Here is a 24,572-nt window from a genome sequence, read left to right on the forward strand (position 1 = left end):
AGCAAACCACTGTCTTGTAAAAAGAAAATTGTGTACAACCTAAGTGATGAAAGAGGTATATCTTTATAATCTTCCCAAGGGCATGTCATGATAAAAGTGAGGAAGGCAAAGCTGGGCCAGCTCTCAGGGCTAAGAATGAGTGGAGAAAAGATGTAATAGAATCGGGAAGAGCTACTTGAATAAAAGCAGAATCTTAAAGTTAGAAGAAAGAAAAGTATTCGGAGGGAGCTACAGGAATAGATGAAATAGCATTGAATGAATTTCAGGGTGCTGAGGTATAAATAATAATATAATTATTTTAGTAATAGAATTGGAATTTTATAAAAATTTGTAATTTACAAACTTCCTTCATGTATGATGTATACTTGGTCCTATCCTTGTAATAGACCTGAAAAGAAGGCATAAAATGTATTATTAGACCATTTTCCAGAGGAGAATGATTAAGAGGAATTAAATGAGTTCTCCAGGATTGCCAAGGTCACTCAGCTATGAAAACAGGACTTGAATTCAGTTGTTGGATTCTAAAGACACTTATTTGCCTAAACATGCTACAGAAATAGACACAATAAAAATGGCAACTAACATAACTAGTAGGCCAAGGTGATCCTCAATAGAAAAGGAGACGCATAACACTTTAGGAGATGTACAGAGGAGAAAATAGAGGAATGCGGGAATTAACAGTTACAAAGATCAATGGATAGCAAAACAAACAAACAAACAGTAACAACAACAATTAAAAAACCAAAGAACTTGAGAATAGCTGTCCTGAACGTTTGTTGTGTCTGGGTCTCCCTTCTTGGACTTCTGCCCGGCAGAATTCGATGGAGGTGGGTATTACAAGTAACAAACTTGAAAATGTGTTTTCAACGAGTTTGGGCAATGATAACCCCTTAATCCATAGCTGAGAAATGGCAATCTCACCACTGATGGTAGCCAAGTAATTGTTTAAATTATCAACTAGTGTCCTTTAGTTCTCATACCATGGAGCATTAAGGTACTTGTCTAAAAAGAAGTTAAGAAATAATCTACCTTGCCCATTTTCTTCAACTTTTAGTACACTCCTATCCGAAAATGGAAAAGAGAAGAACATACAAATTTGATAAGAAAGTCTTTCCACCTGTAACCAGAGACATAAGATCTTTTGAGGTTTAGGTAATTTTTTTCCCTGTTGAATTCCAAAAGTTGAATTTGCTGCCCCAAGCTAAAGCTAAGTCAAGTCAAGGAAAAGAATTGGGAAAGCACAGAAGATAATATTCATGAGAAGGGTAAAAAAAAAAAAAAAAAAAAATGGGAGGCAACTTGATTCCCTAGACCTCTTCCAAATATAAAGGGGCAATAATTCCTTCTTCATAAAGCATCAGTGACGGTGATACAGCCTGGACCATGAAGAGATGAGCTCAGGCTACTGTTTTACTTTGCTCCAAGGTCACCAAAATTAGGGAGACTTTGCTGAGCCCCAAACTCCTTTTACCAAGAGACAAAAATAGCAATGGCTAAGACAGAGTTAAAAGATTTGATAAAATGTCTGCTATTAGTTCTAGCTAATAGGATTCGCAGGAACCAGATCTGCTGGCAGCTAACTAAAGTTTTAAATGAGTTAAGTTTCAAGTGAGTGTAAGCCGAGGGGCCCTGTGATTGCTCAGTCCCTAAAGCAAATGCTGGACCTCCATATGGTGCCAACAGAACGTGGGCACCAGGGCTGGCCCCATGGCTGAGTGATTAAATTCGCGCGCTCTGCTTCAGTGGCCCAGCGTTTCATCAGTTTGGATCCTGGGTGTGGACATGGCACTGCTTATAGGGCCATGCTGAGGCGGTGTCCCACATGCCACAACTAGAAAGACCCACAACTAAAATATACAACTATGTACCGGGGCGCTTTGGGGAGAAGAAGAATGAAAAAAAAAAAGATTGGCAACAGTTGTTAGCTCGAGTGCCAATCTTTAAAAAAAAAAAAAAGAATGTGGGCACCTAAAGCAGGAGAGCTCCCGGAAGGGCAGGTCCTGGTGGCCCTCAGTTATGTTCATGGAGGACACTGGCTGGACGAGGAAGGACCTTCCTGAGAGCAGGGTCTGGGGGCAAGCACACTGGCTGACCAAAGAATTTATACTCCTGCAGCCTCGGCTCTCCAGTCTGTCCAGCCAAGTATGACTTATGCTCTTGACTGGCGAATAGAGCAAGCTGCTTGCACATTTTAAATGAGATACTATTGTGATTATATGATTTTTTTCATTACATATTGGGAGTAGGCAAAAATATGACTTAGCCCCTTGATTATATAACCATGAGGTATTGTTTCTAAATCCGACTGAGAAGAATGCAGATTACCAGAAATCTCGACCTTGGAGCTCACTGCGGTAACTGGGCATAATTTGTGACTATCTCCTCTTTGGGAGAGAGTGGATAGCAGAGCAATAATGTTAGGTTAAGAGAGGGAGTTTTCAGGAGTCCATCATGTGCGGACGTGTGCTGGGAAACCCAGAGGTAAAATACAGCAGATAGATGGTTGTTTTCTGCCTAGTACCTCCTACCCCCTTCTTCTGGGAACAGCTTTCCCTCCTTTGGGGGAAGGGGACATCCCAGACTCCCTGTGGCTCTAGAGGGGCTGCCAATCATCTCACCCCACCTCATGTGGGGGCCACATGAATAGACATGGAGCCCAGGATTGATATTCTATCCTGGCCGTAGTGATCAGCTCAGGCAGGGAATGTGACTAATTAGAATTCAGTTGTTTGAATGAAAGAGAGAAGGGCTCTCTTTATATCTGAAATGGGAGATAATGATGTCATCAGAGAAGAGCTTGGAGAAAGATCCAGAACCAGAGGAGGAACACTCTTTCTTATCTGTTCTAACCCTTTGACCACAGGCATGTCAGCACAATCTTGACTTTTAGGATCCTAAGCCACTCTATAACACAGGGTTGTCCTGTGTGTCACAGTAAGATAATTTGTGTTAAAATGCTTTATGAATTAGAAACCACTGTACAAGTGTTAACTAAACCGAGTTCCAGGGAAACGTTAAAGGGTTAAGTGAGAATCAAAAATTCACAGTGAAAGTACAGCTTAAAATAGGACATGTGGAAAGGAGAAACCACAGCTCCTTGCTGCTCAATGTATAGTCCCAGGACCAGGGCATTGGCACCTCCTGTGAGATTGTAAGAAATGCAGAACGTGGGCCCCACCCTAGACCCTCTGAGTTACGGTCTGCATTCTACCAGGATCCCCAGTCATTTTTATGCGTCATGACCTTTGGGTAGCACCACTCTGTAAGGCTATGGTGGTTTCTCCTGTCCATAGTCAGAGGATGCTCTGGGGAAGGGATTTCAGTTGCCTCTAAGAATAGGTCGTAGAGCTGAACAAACAAACGAGCAAAGGAGGACATGAAATGTGATACTTAAATAAGGAGGGATGAAAAATTGAGATGTTTGTTTATATATGTAGACCATGAGACTAAATGTAGCTGCAAGAGAGAAGTAAAACAATAGAATTGATGGAATTTGTCTGAAATAAATAAATAAAGGTTATGATATTTCAAAGGAAAGAGTCTATAGCCGGTGGTGTTTTTGAGGAAGGGGTTTCAGATGGTATCCAAAAAGGTGTAAGGCAGTAATAATAGGTTAAATCAACAACATGAAAAAATTGGCAGAAAATGAGAAAATTTCCATTAAAAATAGAATAAATTAAAATTTGAACATTGAAAAGTATTAAGCAGTTTTATTTTGAGAGAGAAATGGGGAGCCTTTTATTATTAAATGTGGATTACAAATTATTTACCAAGATCACTATTATAATTTCTGGTAAAAATAGTGAAGTTCATGATCTTCAGATGCACTGATTGACCATAAAATTTTTTTTAAATAGCTGAATGCCAGGTAACCTTAAAAGGAAACAAGAATGGGCAGAGCACAGAGGATTTTTAGGGCAGTGAAACTACTCTGTATGATACTATAATGGTGGGTACATGTCATTATACATTTGTCTAAACCCACAGAATGTACACCAAGAGTGAACCTTAATGTAAAGGATGGACTCTTGGGAATTACGATGTATCAATGTAGGTTCATCAGTCATAATAAATACACCACACTGGTGGGGAATGCGTATAATGGGGGAGGCTGTGTGTGTGGGGGGTCAGGGGGCATGTGGGAACTCTCTGTACCCTCCTCTCAATTTTGTTCTGAACCTAAAACTGCTGGAAAAAAATAAAATCTTTAAGAAAAAGAGAAACAAGAAAAATGCCAAGGCAGGGGAGAATACAGTTTGAATAAGGAAAGCTCTAAATACATAAAAACATAAAATACCAGTGACGATTATGAAAGAACATAAATTACACTGCTTGTGCAATAGGGAAAGGCAGATAAAATCTAAAAACACAAGAGTGATGTCAAGGCTGCCCATGTATCACTGGATTCTGCATGAAGGGCTGTGGAAAAAATGCTATAAAATTCTTAGAGCCAGACAGTGTTAAGAAAGTCTGGAATGGAGTTTCAAGGTTTCTGAGCCCAATCTTCAAATTGTAATGATAAAGACCTGGAGGCAAAATGACTGGCCTGAAATGACAATTTGTGTGACTTGAGACAAATGCTTCCATTCCAATACAATACTGTTTCTAAAATGAAATCACGATTGTATGACTCAAGCTGAAGTGAGTTCTAGCTTAGGTATATCAAATATTGAAGAAGAGAAAGTGTTTAAGTACGCCATGAGAATCCCAAAGATGCTAGTGCGAAAGTTAATGGAACACGTGGAAGAAGAAGTAGAGGATACAGTACGTTGATACAAAATTACTGGTATATTTGGTGTAAAGGAAGATGTAGAAAGAAACCGGACAGTGAAATTTTTTAAAAAATGGAGAAAAAATCAACCTGTGGGGGAATTAGAAGCAATTAGAAACAGAAGTCCAATCAAGCCATCTCCAGGGCCCAAATTCCTCTATTCTGGGATAATGGAAGTACAGAATGTCTACATATGTAAAATCATATAAGAAGAACAGTAGAACTCATTATAGAAAAGAGGAAAGTGAAACAGATGAAGGTAACGCATTAAAACTTTCAGTACAATTTGTTTTTAAATAACTAGTAAGGAACGTCTGTGGAAATCTGATTGGCTTTGGTGGTCAGACATGAGTGTATAGTATCAATATAATATCTATATAGTATAGGTAAAGTTTTATAATTCAGGAAAATAAAGAGATATGTGAAAGTGCTCTTATAAGTAAAAAAAATATTAAAATGTTAGTCAATGCTGTATTTCTTAGATACTAAACTGTATATTTTTTCAAATGTCAATGTTTCTGAAATTGGGGTCTATTTTCCATTCTGTATATTTACTGTACCATTTATTTTTTGCCTGAAAAACTGTATTGAATTGATGCTTTCACTTACAGTCCCTGACCTATCCATGTCAAGGAAATGAAGATAGCACCCCTCGTAAGGATAGAACTCATGCCTACAATGAAAGAGACCCCAACACCAGACCTACCCTGGCTCTGGCATCGACAAGGGCGCCATTTCTCAGAAGGCATCGGACCACTTCCACCTGCCCCGCCCGGGCCGCCATGTGCAGTGCAGTCTCCCCGCGCTGCCGGGAAACAAAGATCGTTAAATCATGAGTAAACGCACTGCTCTAGATGGTGAAGAACAAAAATGTGCCTTTTTTGGTGACACTCAGCATTATATCCAAAGGTTTAAGAAATCTATGAAAAGGCATAATTAATTCAGAATTATTGCGTCTGGAAAAACACAGTTTTGTATCTTCTCTGTCTTCATAAGGATAAAACAAATGTTCTATTTTATTTTATTTTTTTAAGTCCGTGACAAACCAGTGAACTTACCCAAACATCCAGGACACCCTGAGGTTAGCTTCATAGTCAACCTCACATAACCTATGTTGTGTTTGGTGATACAAAGTTATCTTTTATGCTTCAAACCTGAAATCTGTCATTGTCACACTTAACTGTGTGATTACAACTTGACCCCATTTTAATGAGAAACTCTAGATGCTGAAGATTAAGCCAACCTGGTGCAAAAAAACGCATCATTTGTATCATACAAACGTCATTCCTTTCCAGAATTCAAAATTTACTTCTGAAGTAAACTACTATTTTGCATCTGCTTTGTCGTTGTGTTATGAAAGTAGACAATGACTGTTCATACAAGGAATCTGATTTGCCCAGCAGGTCCCCTATTTATTATTAATGAGCATTTTAATATAGACAGTTATTTGAGAGAACTACTGAGAGATGAGAAAAGCAACTGTTAACAGTGTCATCTGCTGACGTCATTCCCCAGGGATCTTCGGGCCACATCAAGGTGGGACACACTTATCAGGAAACGGTAGCTTAAGCTGCACCTTGAACGATGATGGTTAGATGTAGGAGAATTTTCTCACTGGGAAGACAGTTAATGACTAACTCTAAGAGAGGGGGTTGGTTGGTTTGCTTTAATCAACATAGTTTTAAACTACATGCAGTTCTGAAGAAGCCAGGGGTTCATTCTTTCAAACACTTCTGCAGTTAAAAATGAACAAGATACTGGAATAAAAGTTATTACTTTTAGTCATCACAACTATTCTAGAAAATAAGGCTGACTTCAATGAAGTAAACTATTCCAAATAAACTAAATTTATCCTAAAGTTGGTTATGGTAATTGGATAATTCTGATAAATTCCAGTGAATAATTTCTCCTGATTTCTTGCACAACAAACATTTACATCTAGAAAATGAACTTTATTTTAGTAGACAGCTCACAGTTCATTTTTTCCCAGTATTCACAGACCATTCCTTATTAAGTTATGAGAAATTTATTTCAAATGATTCGATTTTGAAAGCATTAAACTGGACATTTACTCTAATTTTCTCTTTTTCGTTGATGATTCATTTATCCTCTAATGGCCTTATTGTCTGATGACATATTTTGACTTCTGTAAAATAAATGTATCTGGAGTATGTTGTTTAATAAAATATATTATTGGAATAGTAATATTTGCCTTCAGACTTTGGGTGTATGGCAAGATTTTAGCTCTGTGGACAACCATGATTCGTGACTTGTTTTCTATATCACGGAAAACCTGCCTCTAAATAGATGAAGCAAAGATCTTCTAACTATTAAAAACAAAAAACAAATCCCCTCATCTTTACTCTATTTCTAGGTCTTATATAAGAATAGCAATTTTACTAATTTGATAGAAATGAAGACAAAAATAAATTTCCCTACTAGAAGTTAAGTTAAAGAGGCTCAGGAGTACTTACTCAATGATGAATTTATTATTTACTTTACAAGCCAAGTTTTATTAATAAGGTGTTTCAAAATGTAAAGTGTTTCCATTAGTAGTTTTAATATTTCCAATACCCTTACTTTATACTTAAATAAGTTATTTTTATGGTGTTTACACAGTCGAAATTGATGAGTTAGATATAACACCTAATCTAAAGTATTAAACACTATATTCAAAGAAAAGTTATATGTGCACACATGGTCTCTCCACCTTAAAGCAATGGTCTTGTTCAATTCTTATTTAATAGCTCTGGGGTAATCGACTTTTATTATAAATTGCCCTTACCCTTTTATATTTGTATTACCCTTGTTTATACATAAATTATAAATAAGAAATAAAAGAGAGTGGATATTATTTTGATCAATAACTCCCATTTCTTGATTGTTGGGCACATCATCTTATTCAACACCCTTGTTTTCCTTATCTTAAGCTAATTAACTTTAAGTATTGGGGAAATCCTTAAACATAATATGAAGTGTGAACTTAGCCATGAATCCATTGATTTGCTATAAGAAGAAAAACCTTGGTAATACCCACATTGTACTCTGGATAGCCCCCAAAATACTTGGGTTTCTACTCCCATGGTTGTCAGTAAATACTTTGCATTATGGATATATTACAACTCGCAGTTCAGCTTTCTAGGTTTTAAAGTGCATTTGTGAGCTTTCTGGAAAGGGAGCTTTGCAATAATAATATCTGCATGTGATTGAGTCATTGGTACACCTCACACTTGGAGTGAACTTTGACACAAAAACAAGACTGGCAAGAGAATGGGTATGCTCATGTCCAAAGCAGGTACTAAATTTCATGCCCCTCTTCTCAGTTGTTAAAACTGACTCTGCCGACAACTACATTGACTTCCACTTTGGCTGCATCAGTTGGAAAGCATCAAAGCACGACAGACAGCATTGCATTCAAAACTGCAACATGATTTCAGGCAACACACAAAGGCTCCAAGGGTGGGGTACATTGGGGTCAGGAAATGACCAGCTCTGACACAGCAAGCAGGCAGTCAGTATTCACACGGTCTCTTAATCAACCTGCGAAGTTTTGGATCCAGCTGCCATATCCTCATGTTCTAAGAATACAAAAGTTCATCGGCATCCCACGGCTAGAAAGTTAGATTCCTCTAAATATAGGGTTGCCAGATTTAGCAAATTAAAATACCGGATGGTCAGTTAAATTTGAATTCCAGGCAAACAACTAATAATTATTTTAGTATAAGTATGTCTCAACTATTGTATAGGATACACTTATATTAAAAACAATTATTCATTGTTTATCTGAAACTGAAATTTAACTGGGAGTCCTGTATTTTATCTGGCAACCCTGTATATATGGTATTTGCTTCCTGAAGGACACATCATACAAAAATCAAAATAAACAAACAAAAAAAACAACTAGGAAGCATCTGGAGGGAAGGTTTACAGTGGCAGGTGCCTCTCAAGTATTTGTTTGGAGGGGGCTGAAGGGAAAGAATACGTAATAGACAAATGAGAAGATAAAACAAAATGAAGAACTTTAAAATGACCAACTGGTGGAAGTTAAAGTTTAATATAGCGATTGTCAAATTTGGGAGTCTTTAAGAGCCTAAAGGATGTCAACATTTTTACTGTTTTAATTAATGTTTCATTTATCTTTATTTGAAAATCTGCATGTAGCCTATGTAACATTTTTTGTTGTTGTTGCAGAGAGGGGCATAACAATATGGAGTCATTTCTTAAGTGTCAAATGATTTGGAATTGGTCAGTTAAGAAGCAAATTAAAAGTAGCCACAGAATTATACAGCCATTTCATATGGATTTTCTTTGATGATTTCGAAAAAATCTCCCCTCTGAAAGATCAACCTAGGGGATTTCCATCAAGCATTGCATAGAATGTACTTGTAAATGTTATTATTATAACACAGTAACATAATTTAACATAGTATCACCATTGCTCCTGTGATCCTGTAGGCATTGAAATGAAATAAGGATAATACAGTATAGTAGGAAAGTGCACAGAGTACTTTTCTTGAAAGTTATTGGTTTGTACAGATCGCAAATAAAAAAAGGGAGGTGGTCATCTGTCAAGAAAAAAAGGATGATGTTGATTTTTTTTAAGTTCTGAGAAGGGACTAGAAATTAAACTCAAACTGACATGTTGTGAAATTACTCTTATCCTTAATGGAGTAATTAGAGATTAGCATATAATACTATTACTTTAGGACCAATAAAGTGTAATTAGGGAAATATAGACCATATTTCCGTTCTTTCATGGTTTTATGCTCCACTTGTGATTAATATGAATAGAGAGTATTAAATAATATTTAAAATCAAATAAATTTATTTCACATGGATTTTTTCCATGCATCAGAAACTTCAGCGCAGAAACAGTGTGTAAAATACAAAGAAATGAGAATATGAGAGGGAATACAAATAAAAAGTGAAATTGAACATTGTTGCACAACTCAAATGGAATGAGATACCAAAAATTAGCAACAATAGTCAATCAATTGCTTTTGAAAATATGATTCATTTTAATAATAAGCACTAATGTTTATTTGGGGAGAGTTATTCTGTGCATACTTATAAAAAATCTTAATATTCCAGTGGCCCCTGCTGAGCTTCAAATACATGGCCGCATCTTGGGGACAGCAGGTTCTCTTGCTCAGGAGAAAATCTGCATTTGATGATCAAAGTTTAAAGGGGCAGACTCCAAGATAATGAGAGAAATACAAGCAAATTGGAAGTAAAAGTCCTAATCTAGATTACATACAAGAATTCCGGGAGATCCAGTACTTAATGACAGGATGAAAGTTGTCTGAGACCAACATTCATTAAAGGATACGTGAAAAGGTTGCAATGGTATAATTATTTCAGGTAAGAGAGGACTCCACTCTAGCAAACAAAATCAAATCAAAATGAAAACTTGAAGGTTAGAAAATGAAAACTCCATGTAATTGAAGGAAGGAGAATTTGATATCAAGTAAAAATCCCTAATATTGGTCTGTCTCTGGTTATTTATTTGATATGATTGATTATGGTACTGACTTGATATTTTAACCAAAATTACCTGGAATACAATTCACTCAAGCAACTAGAGGGAGCCCTGAAGATTTTATTCCAACCAGTCATCCATTCATGTTCACAGGAGCTTTTAAAATGTACTTTGTTTCCATAAATGTATTTAAGATGCATGTTCAATCCGTGTGCACCAGGAAGCTGAAACAGTCTTACTCCACAGCTTCCATTTTATGTTTGAACACATTTCTCACCCTATTGAGGTTCTTCTCCACGAATTCTAGCAACTACTTCAATTGTTATCACTAGCACTCTTCTCAAAGCTCGGCCGCTGGCTTTGATGACATGCACACAACACCCCTGCACACTCCCACACTCTCTTCTCCTCTCGCTCTTTCTCCCTGCGGTTATTCTGACCCCAGCCATACTCACAATGTTAGTGACATCTGGAGAGGCTCCGTTCTGCAGCAGAAGGAGGACAATGTTCAAGTGGCCCATGAAGGCAGCCACATGTATTGGTGTGAGGCCAGACTGCGGAACAAAGCAACAGCAGTTTTACTCCTCTGCACGGTGAGAGCTTTGGGGCTTCTTCAGATACATACAACTTGAGTGAGGAGGACAGAGATGGGCGGAAGGAAGGGGAAGAAGGAGTAAGAGAAGCAATGTTTCGTGACAGGCTGAAACATTTTCTACCTCTGTGATAGCCTGGATTGAAGCCCCATATTTCACCAGCAGTTCCATGACTTTGATGCGGTTTTTCTTGCAGGCAATGTGCAGTGGAGTAAAACCGTTCTGTGCAAAAGACAATCAAGTTAGTTGAAGACATGCAGAAACGATTCTCACACAGCTCCATGCTGGCACATTGCAGGCAGTAACGTTACATCGTCACGTACTGTTACCATTTCTTCCAATGCTGTAGGTGTTGGAATTTGGGAAAAAAGGTGGTGGTGTGTTTCTGTAGACACTGAACTTTGCTTATATATGGTGGGCCTGCATATAATTCTGTTTGTGGGGGTTACAGAGAAAACAGAAGTAAAGAAAACTACATGGGTCTACTCTTCAAAGAAGGAAAAATAGAGGGGCAACTATCCTTTAGAAGTTCTAAGATGTTTTAAAATATACTTATTGGTCAGGTTATGAAATGGCTTGAAGACAAGAATGTATCTTTCTGATGAAGGACTATTTCTTAGAGCATAAAAACCGTTTATCTGTTTTACCTCAAAAGTCTAAGAACATGACTGCCTCTATAATAAATGTTTCTATAATAAATTTTGCTACCATTTTCTTCAGGGAGGAGATGTTGCAAATGAGCAGAAATCTTTATTTATGTTGATAATTTTTTATATCCAGAAGTTATGTATCTTATATTAAAAATTTTTTATAAAGAGTGTATATTAGCAGAAATCACTATGTTGATAATAATTTATATCCAAAAGTTATGTTTCTTATATTAAAAAGTTTTTATAACATTTGTCAATCAGATACATTTTATTTTATGAAGAAATGAGTCTTAAGTTCCTGAATATTTTCAAGAAAAGTATGGAGAATTTCTGGAATAATTGTTAGGAGATATCTCTCAGAGGCAAAGGAATGTGGAGAAGAAATCTTTAAGGAACTTTCTAACTTTTCAAACTAGGCTAATGTGTAAGAATTGTGGAAAATTACATAAAAATTTGTTAACTAGCCCCATGTTTAATCCTATGTGTTATATTTAAGTATTATATTTTTATGTGGAGAATGATCACTATATAGAGAATAGTTACATCTATTCTGCCAGTTAATAAGTTTGCATGTCCCAATGGGGTCTGATTGTCACTATTTTTCTACACTAGCAGTTCTCAGGAAAGCATATGGTCTTACTTAACCCAATGACTTAATATGCTTCACAATTTTTGTTAAATCATTTCCCCTTTATGAGCTATGTAATAAGCCAGATATAAATAGCCACATGTATATGCAGTACTTAAAGATTGCAATTATTAGATTGTGATATTTTATAAATGTACTGATCACTATCAGATTGAAAATGAGTATTTTCCTCCTTATGAGAAAATAAATATTGTCACATAATTGCACATAACTCTAAAAGTACATTTGCTTCCCAGGCAATTAGTAATAAATCGATTCAAATGGAAAATTTCTAATAAAAATAAGATTCAATATTTGATAATTCTAACAACATTTTCTTATCTTAAATATTGTCTGAAGACTAATTTAATGGACATAAACCATGTAAATGTATAGAAAAAAAGGATTTGCTTTTAGTTGGGGAATTAGGAAGCAAAAGGCATAAATTAGTACATGCCTAATACCTCCAATGATTATTGTTAGAATATCAGTGAAGCGAGGAAGATTTAATTCAATATTAGACCTTGGGAGACACAGAAGCTGCTCTAGGGGCAGCCTCTTGCAGATCTGAGCAGTTCCTGGAATGGTTTCTATAAAATGCTTCCTGAAGCAACAAGATGCTAGCATCATGTTTCTATTATCCCATGGTTGGGTAATCAGGTCAATAAGGAGAATCTCCAAGTGACGCTTCACAGGCTTACATTTTAACTATCTTACATAATCAAATCTAATCACCGCTTTCAAACTTTTTTTCAAAAAGAGATTAATAAAGTTCACCTTTTTTACACCTTTATTCTGACTCTATATAGAGGTGTCTAGAACTTATTTTATAATTTCTTATTTTTTGATTTCTATTTTCCACTTAAAATTGCTTATCACTCCAGGTTTTTCATGTCTATCTGCAACTCGCTAGTTGTGGAAATGGTACCTTGGTGTTCTCTCAAATCTATCCTTGCTCACCATCGTTTAATAGCAAACCGTGAAGGCATGAAGTAGGCAGGCAGCTTGTGGGAGGTGACAAACTTAGCAGAATTAACTACATATCCATAACCATGCATTGCTGGTGTCTGCACCATTGGTCAATCAATGTGGGTTTGCTCGTCTTGATCTGTATTCAGTTAATGTGGACTGGGCCAGGTTTACCAGGGCTCTGGCGTTCGGATTGGCTCTCTTGTCCAGAAGGAGTTTGGTTACACGGTAGTGGCCACAGTGTGCAGCAACATGGAGGGCAGTCAGGTAGTCTAGGGTGACATCATCAACAGGGGCCTTGTGCTGTAACAGGTGCTTCACACATTCCACGTGGTCCCCCTGTGCAGCCATGTGAAGTGGAGACAGCCCATTCTGTGCATCAAAATAAAACAAAACCAAGTCCACATTTTCGTCATTACTTCCAGGTTCTGAAACTCAACAACGTCAATTCTTGATCTCTGGCACAGTTGGTAGCAGGGAAAAAAATAATTTCCATTTGACATCTAAATATAAGCAGATTATGTGTGTCAGAGAGGGAAGCTAAGAGAACACTTAATTTCATAATTATGCTATTCTTAGGTAAAACCACAAATTAATATGTCTTTCATGAATGAATACAGAGTATGTGTGGCAATTCGATTGGACCTCATAATTATTAGGGAAATATTAGATATACAAAAACAAGCGACAGCTGATGCTTAAATTATTTTTATCCAATTCCGTACACGGAATCTATATTCAATTAATCTCTCTGCATGAATTTCTTTACTTCTAAATGGAAGAGGAGGTGGATGAAGGAGGAGGAAGTGGATGGGTCAGGGAGAGAAAGGACTTCGATCATCCACGCTGCTCTGAAATTCTATGATTCCTTTTTTCTATCATGAGAACTGAATTGGACTTGGAGAAAGTAGTGAGGTAAGAGCTAGAAAAGCATGAGGCAAATGTGCACCATGTGTCAATGATCTCCCAACTTTTAAATTTTGAGGATGATCTAAATTTATCATCATTGATACTGCTCCAAACAGCTTCACCTTATTTCTCAGAGGTCAACAGCAGGAATACAAAATATCAGGGTAATTCACTGATAATTATCAGTCTGGGTAAGATCCTCATTTTTTTTAAGTTAAATAAGCTTACAGGAAAAAATATGTAAAATTAGGAAAGAAACTAATTAGAAAAGATCTGCCCATTAAAGAGAGTGGACCGTTGTCTTTTCTTAATAGTCAATGAAAATAAGGTCACTAGAAAACCATTGTTGACCAAGTAACCAGTGTGGCAGTCATAACATTCAAAGAAGCAGAAACAGTGTCTAGAAAAGAAGCCAGAGTAGGCCCAAGGCTGAATACTCCCAACAAGGAAGGTGGTTTGAACAGTGAGGGACAGCTAAAAACAAAAGTATCAAAATCTTAGTTGTGGTGGTTTGTGGGTGCATATGTGATTTTAAAGTTATTAGTGTATTTTTCCATGTTCTTGACATACTCTTTATTCATAATTATTGCTTATATATTGAGAAATCCATAAAATGAACTTAGAAAAGAAAAGCAGGTTGATGAGAATGTATTTATGCATTGGGGGAAGATAGTATAAAGCACAAAGTGTAGTAGAAATTCAGGCCATGGCAACATGTGGACTGGTGTGTTTCATGTTTTTCTGATATTCTACCCATCTTTAATGCTGTTTTATCCACTTAAAGATCATGTGGAAAATAAAATCTTCACTATTTAATCTTTTGTTCATTTTACAAACCCTTTCTTTCATATTTTCTGAGTGCCTACTCAGCTCTGTTTAGGTACTGAGGAGACAGCAGGGAACAGGATGGCAAGGAGCCCCTGTCTTCATGGAACTTCCATCCTAGTGTGGTGGGCAAACAATTCAGAAAGAGCAAAATGCAAATGCATAGTACATTGGAAGGCTGTCAATGTCAAGAAGAAAACCAAAGCATAGGATGGCCAAAGAAGATTGTGTATATGCATGTAATTCTGTATTGGGTGGCCAGAAGTGGCCTCACTGAGGTGAGTTTGGACGAAAGACATGATGATACTAAGAGAGCTGGTCCTGTTGATTTGAGGGGAGAGCATCTGAGGTGGAGGAGAAGCAAGTACAAACATGTTGTGTTGGGACCACACCTAGCATGACCGATTAACAGTAGGGAGGAGAATGCTGCTGAAGGCAAGTGATGAGGCGGGTGTATAAGGAGAGGAATTCAGAGGTAAGGACCCCAAGTCAGAGCAGGTGCTTTGACTTTTACTCTGAGTGAGATGGGGTGCTCTGGAAGGTTAGAACAACAAGATTACCCTGGCTGTTGTGTCGAGAATAGACTAACAGGGTGAAGAGAGAAGAAGCGAGGCCAATTAGGGCCTCCCGCAGTCATCCAGGTAAGAGTGATGGTGCTCTGGACCAGGGTGGTGGTAATGGGACTGTTGAGAAGTTGCTGAGTTAGTGATACATTTTGAAGGACGAGGAAACAAAGTTTAGTAACAGGATGTGGAAAGAGAGAGAAAGAGAAGAGTCTAGCATTATATGAGGCATTTCGTCTGAGAAACTGAAAGAATGGGATGGCCATTATTTGAGATAAGAGAGACTGCAAGGGGATTAGGAATAGGTGTGGGGGTAATATCAGGGGCTGAGCTTTTAACTTACTAAATTTGAGATGCCCAGTGGACATCTCAGCAGCAAAGGAGGGTTGACATCTACATATGGAATTCTGCAGGTACACATTTGTGTGTCATCAGGGTATAGGTAGTATTCAAAGATGAGACTAGATGAGATTTCTTAGCAAGTGAGTCAGACAAAGACACAGTGTGAGTTCTGGAAGTTCTAACATTCAGAGACCTGAGAGTGAGGAGGAACTACCAGAGGACACCGAGAAGTGACAGCTAGAACAGAAGGAAAGCCAGAAGAGTTGAATGTCCCGGAAGGCAAATAAGGAAAGTGTCCTGAGGAGCGAGGAGTAAACAGTTTTGTCAGATGACAGCAATGGGGGAGAACGTAAATGATACAGGCTCTGATGCATGTCATTGGAGAGTCGGAAGGTAGGAATCTGTAGAAATGCTCTTCTGATTGCTTCCATTTTCTCAGTGCTGTGGGAAGTGAAGACAAGGAAAGAAGTCCAAGAAATTTGGAGAAAAAAGGAAAAGTGCAGAATGGTCAGGTAGCAGGGAGTGAGAGTGACTAGACTTGGGAAATACACTGTGATTGTCAGGCAGATTAAAGGCAGACTTGAAGTTAGAGATCATGAATTTAAAACAAGCCCAGTCCGCATGGTCAGGTATTTCCTGCGGTCACATTCAGCTGCAAGAGTGTGAGTTGTATTTAATTAGGGTGAAATGTAGGAAGTGAGTATGAATATATCAGGAGTGGTGTGAATAACTATGGAATTTGTGCTGGGCAGAGGTGAGGGCACAAAGTGAAGGACAGTGAAACAATGACTGACGGACCCAGCAAAATGAATGAGAGTTAGCTGAAACAGAGAAGGGGGTGGCTGGAGAGTGGGGAGGTTAGACACAGAAATTACAGAGGGTTGACAGTTACCAAACTGAGAGGCCAGCTAGAAGGATCACCTACTGCTCTTGCCAAGATCATTAAAGTCATCAGGAACTAGAATCGTGGTTCTAGAGAAGAGTCACAGTTTGCTGAGAGCTAGAATTTTCAAAGAATGAGGGGGAGTGACAACTAGATGGATGAGTATTTGCTTCAAGGAGGAACAATGGATGATTCAAAACTGGGAGTTCTTGTGGAGGGGGAGACAGAATAGTCTGGCATTATATGCCTTTTCCACTCAGGCTAGTGGCACCACTCACCAACCAGGTTAGTTCATCTTGTCTCTGTTCTTTACCCTATACATAGCTCTACTTTTAAGAATTATCTCCTTATCTATCTGAACCACTAAATTCCAAACTTCTTGAAAGTATAGACTGTGTCTTATTTCTCTTGATAGTGCCTTAGTTATCAGAACACTGCCTGGCACATTGTAGCTAATTACTATGATAGCTGGATGCATGGATGAAGGGATAAATATAGTCATGTAGTCACAGACGGTTTATGCTGGATCCTTACACATGAATATTTGATTTCACAAGAAGGCCACTAAAAAAAATTCGATAAAGGTAATCCATGGTTTCCATTAGTGACATGACAATTACAGGCAAATTCTGTCGACAAGATTGTTTTATAGTTCATGGAAGAATATATCTACCTAGCCTCAATTTGATAGAGACTTTTCATTAGTTTTAACGTGGCTGGTGAGATTTTGTTATTTCCATTTAAATTTCAATCAGTTTCCTCAACAAAACTTTCCGCAATTATCTCTGCATTACCCAGCTCAAAATGTCACATTTCAAAGGCAGATTTCTCCAACACTCACAGTTTAAGTAAGAGAATGAAAATATATGATTTGAAGCCACCTTTTCACAGCCTGTGGGGCATATCTTTAAAGATTGAGTTCATTCTACACACATTTTAAATGTGTGGGCTGGTTTTTACTCCAAATAATTTCAATTAAATGTTCAGTTAAAATATTACATAAATTGAAAGATATTTGCTCATGTTGGCTTCCTTATTTTTCTCAGCTTACCCTTGTAACACCATCAGTTGATACCAACCCTGGTTGGGGGATTGAAACTGGGAGAAAATTTAGGAAGCGTCCTTTGTCTGAATTTTTGTTGTTGAAGGATTCAAGGGTCGCTGCATATCCTATTAAATAGCTCTGTGCGATTATCTTCAATTTGTGTCTCATGATCTTTTCTCGTAATCCAATGTATAGGTGGAAAATGGCAAATTGTACAGTAATAAAACTTTTAAAATACATTCTATAATGAAAACCTCCAAGAAATCAGCTCATCACGTGGGTTTTTTAAATACGGACAAGCGTTTTTCCCATGTTGAGTGTATTGATGAAATGAGACAATAAGTGCTAGATGTACTGTGCCATAGAGAACAACTTGCTTGTTTAATGGTTCTTTGTGGATGGGCTATCCTAACTCAGGCTTTCCATATCATCTACAAATCCTAATTATAATCAACCAACACCACTGGTGAGTAATTCTTTTTGCTAACATTGCCTAACAGAGAAAGATTGGAGAGCTAAAAGATTTATCTTGTATTACTAATTGTGCTGCTTTAAAAGACAATTTTATAGGTATTTTATAGTCATCTCAGAGAATCATAAAAATATAGACTCACAGAATGTAAGAGAGTCTCATTTATATATAATATTCTCTTTTATATATAATACAAATATATTCAAATTTCCAACTGTAGTAAGAACAGCAGGTAAAAATATAGGAAGAACTTGAAGGTATACAACACATCTTAAAGATGCATTTATTAATTTTAAATAATTTTAAAACAGTTTGATGTATATTCCTCATTACTAGCACACAATTATTATGCAACTAGAAAATGCCTGGCTGATGCTTTGATTCCAAGAAGAATAGAGAGTGTAATAAAAAGTGGCTTAAAGCGTTGTTTGGATCCCTTCTTACCCATAATGCCTCACCTTAGTCCTTGCCAGCAAGGGAGCACCCCGTTCCAGCAGAAGTTCTACCACTTGGTCGTGCCCACTTCTTGCAGCACAATGAAGTGGTGTCAACCCATCCTGCCAAAAGAATTAAAGAATTAGGCCTGAGTTAAACTCTTTTTTTACAAAGCCAAGATTGTATCTATTGCTACCTCAAAGAGAGAGTTTCCTGAACTCAATCCTAGTGACTCAATAGGTCAGTAATAGAATTTCTACTAGTTAAATGAAAGAGAAAGAGAAGAGTGAGAGAGAAATCTTGACAGAGAGCCAGAGAGAGAAAGAGAAAGAGAGAGACAGGGATTGAGCAAGAGAGAACCCACATGTGGAGGTTCAATGTAAAAAGATCTGTTGCTGGTCCTCTGTTTGCATATTCAGGAAGATGGAAAAGCAGAGGATGCTGCATTTGTTGACCCTGAAAGCCCTACTTGCTGGGAACCACAACCAAAGATTAGATTGTTTACTGTTTTCATTTTGGATGTCCTAATACAACTTTTACTTAAAAATTCTTCTTAATCTAATTTGTACATTTATCTTCTCTCTTGAATTGTTGCTATTGTCATAAATTTTCCTACAATGCTCCCTGCTGCTCATAAAAGGGAAGAGCCATTTCTTCACATGCTTCTAAAGGTTTCTTCACATGTTTTACCACATTTTATAAACTACATAATTATTTCTCAAACATGAAAATTGTTATTAATAAATAGCATTAACACTGCCTCAAATAAAATTATATGTTATGTTATTTATAAAACTTTCTGACCTTGATACTTCATAGGTAGTTTCTGATTCCAGAGCAATTCCCAAATACCCTCTGTCTTTTGGATTTTATTTCCGTTTAGGTTGACATGGCCAGAAAACAGAGTTGGTGGGAAATATGAGGCAAAATGTAAGAACACTGAGCAAGAAGTGAGAGAGAAAATGAAATCCTGAGTACATAAGTTAGCTAGTGTTTTCAGTCTTAAGGAAAAAAAAGCAAAGATTGTCACAGGAAAAGAGATTGAGAGCTAGGCAGCAGTCAGAGAAAATGCGGGGTGCCGAGCCATTAAGAGGACTTCAGAAGCTTCTGATTTATCCAGAACTCAAATGGTCTATCTTCATGTCTCTGTTTCCAGGACCATCTTTCTGGGTTGTGCTTTCCTCCTAATAAATATAATTCCTCTGGATTACAACACTCTTCTTGATGCAGCATTCTGGGATTTCTATGCTAGATACCTTCCCTTGCCTCTCCACATCCATGTCCCACAGACAGAACTCTCTAGATTATATTTGTGGGCTACCTTGCCCCCTGGCTTCTGGTTGGGTTTGGTCAATGGGAAATGCAGCAAGATATGGGAGCGACTCCCTGAAGGCTCTCCTAATTCTGGCTGTGTCTCTTTAGCTCCTGCCAAAGCAGCCTGCTCCATACAATTCTCTCCTTTGAAGTTCTGGTAACCACTCTACTCACCTTTCGGGTCTGGGATCGGTAAGGCACCCTGTGGCCACTGGCCCCACGGATACTGCACCATCCCTTGTGCCTTCCCTTCACTCCACCCACAATGTTATAAATAGGCCCTTTAATAATCTCTATGCAAATTACCAAATTTGAGTGTGCCATCTGTTTTCCGCTAGGACCTTGACTGGTAATGATTCCTTGCTGTGTTAAATCTATTTAGCTAGTATTAAGAGACCAAGTAACCAAAACAGATCTTGCAGGTTTTTTTAATGTTGGAATTAGCATGAAAAGACTGCCTTTTCAGAAAAAAGTATTTAACTACTGCAATTGAGATGCCAAGTTATTTTAAAGTTTGCCAGAGAGGAGCCTAAAAAAGAAACTGAGCCGGCAAAGCGATTAAAATGATTATGCTTCTGTATCTTCATAACAGTACCTTGTGGTGGAACTACAGAGCACTAGTGGCTATATAAGGTATAAAGGTATTGTTTTATATGAATTAAATGAAATATTCATTGTGTAATCATGTTGAAACCTCCAACATATTCTCCGAATAGCAATAGGAAAATAGGGAGAACATGTAGTAAACGGACAAAAACATCAAGGGACAATAAGGACTAAATTGGTTCTAAATCTTACATTTCACTGATGCAATTTATCTGCCCTTATAAAGAATGTGTGAATTATATCAAATTTAAGTTGCCCGTCATGCTTAATCTGCGATTTTGGATATTTTCTACAAAGAACAATATCTCGTTATTGCCCCAAAAAATTCTATCAAAGTTTTGTATTCAAAGACTTTTTTACTTAAATTTTCTTTTTCTTTGCTCTTAGGGGCAATGATCTGTTTGTTATCTTTTTTCTTTTTTTACTTAAATTCTTAAGGTGGTGTTTGAAGGTTACTTTTTTTTTCCCTCCAGAATCCTTTTCCCTAAGTTCTCTTTCTCTCCTCACTAGAATCACTTCAGATCATACCATGATGTTGCTAATTCTTAAAAGGAAAATCAATCAACGTTAGAGGGACACCATTTATCCAGCTGGCAACCCACAGCATGAGCTTCTTACAAGCATTTCTTTCCCTACCTTTTCTTTCCTCCCTCTCTGGTTAGACTGTTCTTCCAGTGCTGCATCCCGAAGTCTGTAGATTAACATTGGCTCTGCTAATTACTAAGCTGTGTGTCCTAGGTCAAGTTACACAACTCCTCTGAAACTCATTTCTCCCTTTGGTAGTCTCATTTCTCAAATGAAGACCTCAATATTTTCTCAACAAGAAAGTCATACATACTTCATAAGTTATTAGGAAGTTGAAATAAGATGATATTTCTCGACAACTTAGCAGGGTGCTTAGAACATATGCTTACGACAATTGGTAGTCACTACTGTTTTTACTTTATTACTTCTAATAACAAGTAGCAAGTGTGATCTCTTTTTCTGATGGATTGTTTTTCATTCATTATCCTTTCATGTTTTTCATACACTTTTATTGTTTGCATTGAAATATGTATTTTAATACTTTAACCATAATCTTTATCTGGAGTATCTCCACAGTGAAATAATAAATAAATTAAAAAATAAAAAAGAATAGTGCCCTTAATAAAACTGAATTAATAATGTCATTTTTAACCAGCTATAAAGTTTCTGTTTTAACATTAAAATGAGGTTTTTTAGATACCAGAAAACCAAGGCTCTGTGAAAATGTCTCAGAGCGTCTCACTAGATCCTAGTCAATGGTGAGAATGCCAGGGAGATGCAGGATGTCCCCCTGAACGACAGTGCTGGGGAAAGTGGGGAGAAACTCTGGGAAAGATTATTTTTAATTATCCTAAAGCCTCTCTATATCTTGCTTTTCTACAGATAAAGAAAACTTCATACGTGAGAAAAATAATGGGAGGTTCGAGGAAAAACTCTTGATAGAATATACTAACTTCTGAATGTTTAAAACTAATCTGATTAGTAGGGGAAATTGAGACCTCTCTGATAAAAAAATGAAAGAATAATATTTATATTACTTTTACTTTCATATATAGAAGCTCTATTGTATTACCTAAAAGGATAGTCAAAAACAAAATAACATTTTTCTATTTTAAAATATATTTCAAAAGACAAAAGCAAACCATATTCCTTTGTTTTAGTAATGAAATATTATAGCTCCAGAACTCGCCCCACCATTCCAGACCAGTCCTTGTTTTCACTATTTACCTCCCGCTTGATTTTGCCTTTGGGAAGAAGGATATGTCTTTTAGTTATAGCCACAATTGAAAGAACCTAAGTGCTTTTAAAGTCCTGCTCCTTAGAGATGAGGAAATATTTTAACTTATGGGGGAAGAAGCTTAGTGCCACCATTCAATATTGCACCTCATCCTGGGGTGTGTTGGAACCAGCACACACAAACTAGTGAGAGCCAATTTTTTGCACATCTTTTCCCAATTCTGCATTCAGTTAAACCACACTGGTAGCTCTGATTGGCCATGAGGGAAGTATGGAGTATTTATACCATGGAAATCGGCAAAGGCAAGGGCTACAAATCAGGGCGTTTTTTTTTTTTTTAAAACCAATCATTAAACTCTTACCAACACACTGCCGTCTGATCCCTTGGGGACTGTTGACTTGAGTCTCTGAGGACAGGGACCTAGTCTGCCTTGTGAACTGTTCTATATCAAGAGTTCATAGCACCAAAGAGGAACTCAGTAACTATCTGTTTAAGGAAGGAATGAACAGAATGTCCACACCACATATCCAATTAGAAAATCTATTTTTGCTTTATAAATTCTTGAATGAAATTCAATTTATTTGCTGTATCTAAAGGACTACTGCACTGGATGGGCTGTCTGCTAGACTGGATAAATACAGTCCAAAAAGTCCCTGTACAGAAGAAACCAAGCCTTACGTTTGATTGTCAGCTTGCTGAAGGATAAGGAGTTACTGGTAGAACTAGCATAAGCATCGATTTCTCTCCACTTCTTAGTACTCTTCTTATGAAAATACAATGCCTATTTGGAGTTAGACTTTTAAATTGTATAAGCAAATGGATGTAGGCCATGCAAATTAGAGCATCTTTTAAAGAACTAGAAAATGTGGTGATGATTAGTAAGAAAAAATCAACTGCCTCAATAATGAATGAATACTCCAGAAAAGCATTTGTAAGATCAATGTGAACCCTTAAGACACTAAGATAAGAACTTTTTCCATTTACAAAGTGCTGTCTTTCCATTGGTGCTCTCAATTATTAGAGCGCCTCAACAGAAATGGAAAGGTAACTGTAAAGGGAGACATTATGTTAGTAAGGTACTTCAAGGAAAAGATACCGAAACTCTTTCCTTTAAATATAAAGAACAAGTAAGCAAAACATGCAGCATTGTGCATAACTGTTCCAAATTCTGCATACCTACAGCATAGCAAGGGAAAAGGCGTGCTGACAAAGCAAAGGGTAGAAACCACATAAAACTATGATGCAAAGACATTGGACACCACAACAAAGATCTTGACACACAGAGCAAACTACTCCAGAACTCCCACATGATAATACGACACAGGTGCTGTGGACCAAACGTCTTAGAGAAATGAGATTAAGAGAGCAACATTTCCTGAGGTCATTAACAGCCAGAATATATAGTCTGGGGCTGGTGTGGTTTCTGGAAGCTCAAAGATGATAAGGCTTTGAACAAAAACATTTGCCAGCCTCAAGATTTGCAAGGGAACTCGATCTGATTCTGATTCCTTGGACTATGAGAACATGAAGTCTCAGAATTAAAATAAGTGAGGACAAAATATCACAAGGGATATATCCTATCTACCATCCTCATAGACTTCTTATACCATATATTTAAAAATTTTCATATTATAACAATGTTTAAAGTTTTGCTGAAGTATATCCAGGTCTGGGGATAATTAACCATGTCCACTCCAGAGAATTAACACTGAAGTACTAGTTTAATGTTTTAGCTAGTAACTGCATATAATTTCAGTAACATAATCACAAATTATTAGTACCTAAGTAATTTGCCCACCCCACTTAAAAAAAGACAAATAATAATACCTAAGTGTTAATTCTCCCACAACCTATGAGGTAGGTACTGTTATTAGCCTAAGTTCAGAGAAAGTAAGTAAACTGCCAATATCAAGCAGCTAGGAAGTAGTAGAAGCAGGATTTGAAATCAGGTCATCTGCCTTCAGAGTCTGCACTTTTAACAGTTGTTCTCTCCTGCTTATCTAATTATCTATCTGCTGGGAGTGCATAAAAACCCAGAACAGTATTTTACTTAACAAGATTGACATGAGTAGAAGTGCACTATAATAACTGTATGCCTTTTCTCCATAAGCATTATAGCAAAGCTCCTGCTTACGTCAGTACAGCATAACCACTTAAGAAAAACGATTTAGGGCCAGCCTGGTTGTGTATGGTTAGGTTCACATGCTCCACTTAGGCAGCCCATGGTTCACGGATTTGGATCCCGGGAGAGGACCTACACACCACTCATCAAGCCATGCTGTTGCGGCACCACACATACAAAATAGAGGAAGATTGGCAAAGATAT

At 37.3% G+C, this 24,572-nt stretch overlaps 1 protein-coding gene across 50 annotated transcripts in view; it reads right to left on the minus strand.

Annotated features, from left to right (window-relative positions):
- The window catches only part of ANK2 (ankyrin 2), a 618,697-nt gene that overhangs the window by 102,754 nt on the left and 491,371 nt on the right, over positions 1–24,572 (minus strand). For 44 of the 50 annotated variants that reach the window (XM_070259760.1, XM_070259771.1, XM_070259758.1 and 41 more), the window contains 5 exons: positions 18,588–18,686; positions 13,265–13,462; positions 10,967–11,065; positions 10,706–10,804; positions 5,478–5,576 (listed from right to left, as the gene is read on the minus strand). In XM_070259760.1, coding sequence (XP_070115861.1) covers positions 5,478–5,576; positions 10,706–10,804; positions 10,967–11,065; positions 13,265–13,462; positions 18,588–18,686 — 594 coding nt within the window. The remainder of the gene's footprint in view (positions 1–5,477; positions 5,577–10,705; positions 10,805–10,966; positions 11,066–13,264; positions 13,463–18,587; positions 18,687–24,572) is intronic. The other 6 variants (XM_070259775.1, XM_070259774.1, XM_070259773.1 and 3 more) reach the window with 1 other exon arrangement.

The sequence above is a fragment of the Equus caballus genome, chromosome 2 (genome assembly GCF_041296265.1).
Source record: "Equus caballus isolate H_3958 breed thoroughbred chromosome 2, TB-T2T, whole genome shotgun sequence".
NCBI classification, from domain to species: Eukaryota; Metazoa; Chordata; class Mammalia; order Perissodactyla; family Equidae; genus Equus; species Equus caballus.